This window comes from Ceratina calcarata, unplaced genomic scaffold, assembly GCF_001652005.2.
Source record: "Ceratina calcarata isolate Rehan_Ccalc_2016 unplaced genomic scaffold, ASM165200v1 scaffold592.2, whole genome shotgun sequence".
Lineage (NCBI taxonomy): Eukaryota > Metazoa > Arthropoda > Insecta > Hymenoptera > Apidae > Ceratina > Ceratina calcarata.
The window spans coordinates 12,238-13,290 of NW_017177153.1; the positions used below are offsets into that span (position 1 = coordinate 12,238).

The 1,053-nt window shown below is 42.5% G+C and overlaps 1 protein-coding gene across 1 annotated transcript in view; it reads left to right on the top strand.

The window, feature by feature from the left end:
- Positions 1–1,053, top strand: part of LOC108629917 (sodium channel protein para-like) — a gene marked incomplete at its 3' end in the record, with an annotated part of 20,445 nt that overhangs the window by 11,620 nt on the left and 7,772 nt on the right. The window contains exons 8-10 of the mRNA XM_026817671.1: positions 175–304; positions 389–513; positions 585–847. Coding sequence (XP_026673472.1) covers positions 175–304; positions 389–513; positions 585–847 — 518 coding nt within the window. The remainder of the gene's footprint in view (positions 1–174; positions 305–388; positions 514–584; positions 848–1,053) is intronic.

Here is a 1,053-nt window from a genome sequence, read left to right on the forward strand (position 1 = left end):
CGTAATATCGGATAACTATTAAAATTTCAATGCTTCTTCATTATTTTTATGTAAGGATTCATACAATCTTAATTCGAAACCATAAATTACGTTGCACGAGAATCTGCGGTCTGATAACGACGATACGTGCATTCTCGTTGGCAATTAAATGAGTTGATGCTTCTTTCTTCAAAGGAGACTTAAAGAACAAATTGAAGAAGGGAAAAATGTGCTTGAACAACAGCAAAGTGATCGCCAACTCGATTAATCATCGTGACTACAAGCTCGACAACGATTATATTAATAACGAGGACGATACCATTAGGTGAGTGCTCCTTTTCATTCTAGTCATCGTTAGCATTAAAAGTGTGCCATGAACTGATAATCAAAACGAGCATAATTGTTTCAGTAATAAATCATACGGTAGCCATAAGCATAGGGCGTTCAAGGACGAAAGTCACAAGGGCAGCATGGACTCGTTGGACGGCGAGGAGAAGAAAGACGCGAGCAAAGAGGATTTGGAGCAAGAAGAAGGTACCCACTGCTCGCGGTCGAAAGAAATTTTCGTTGTCTTCCTAATCGACAGACGAGATTTCATTTTTAAGATCTGGGAGAGGGCGGCGAGGAGCGGGAGAGCGACTTGGGCGACGGGATCATCCAGGCGGACGAGGATCCGATCGAGTCCGACTATCCGGCCGATTGCTGTCCGGAAAATTGTTACAAGAAGTTCCCGTTCTTGGCTGGCGACGACGACGCTCCGTTCTGGCAGGGTTGGGCGAACTTGAGACTGAAGACCTTCCAACTAATTGAGAACAAGTATTTTGAGACTGCCGTCATTATGATGATCCTTTTGAGTAGTATGGCTCTCGTAAGTACACTCCATGTGTTCATCATCCCGTTCTTTACTTATATACCAATACCTCACTTTGCGTCGTGGTTACGTTCCAAAAAAACACAACGCAAATTGAAACGACGCAAAGTGACTTAACACTAGAAAGACTGAAACTTAGTATATACCTATATTGCCCAAAGCAGTCAAAATGACTGCATTGTAAATGAATATTGTGTAAAGAC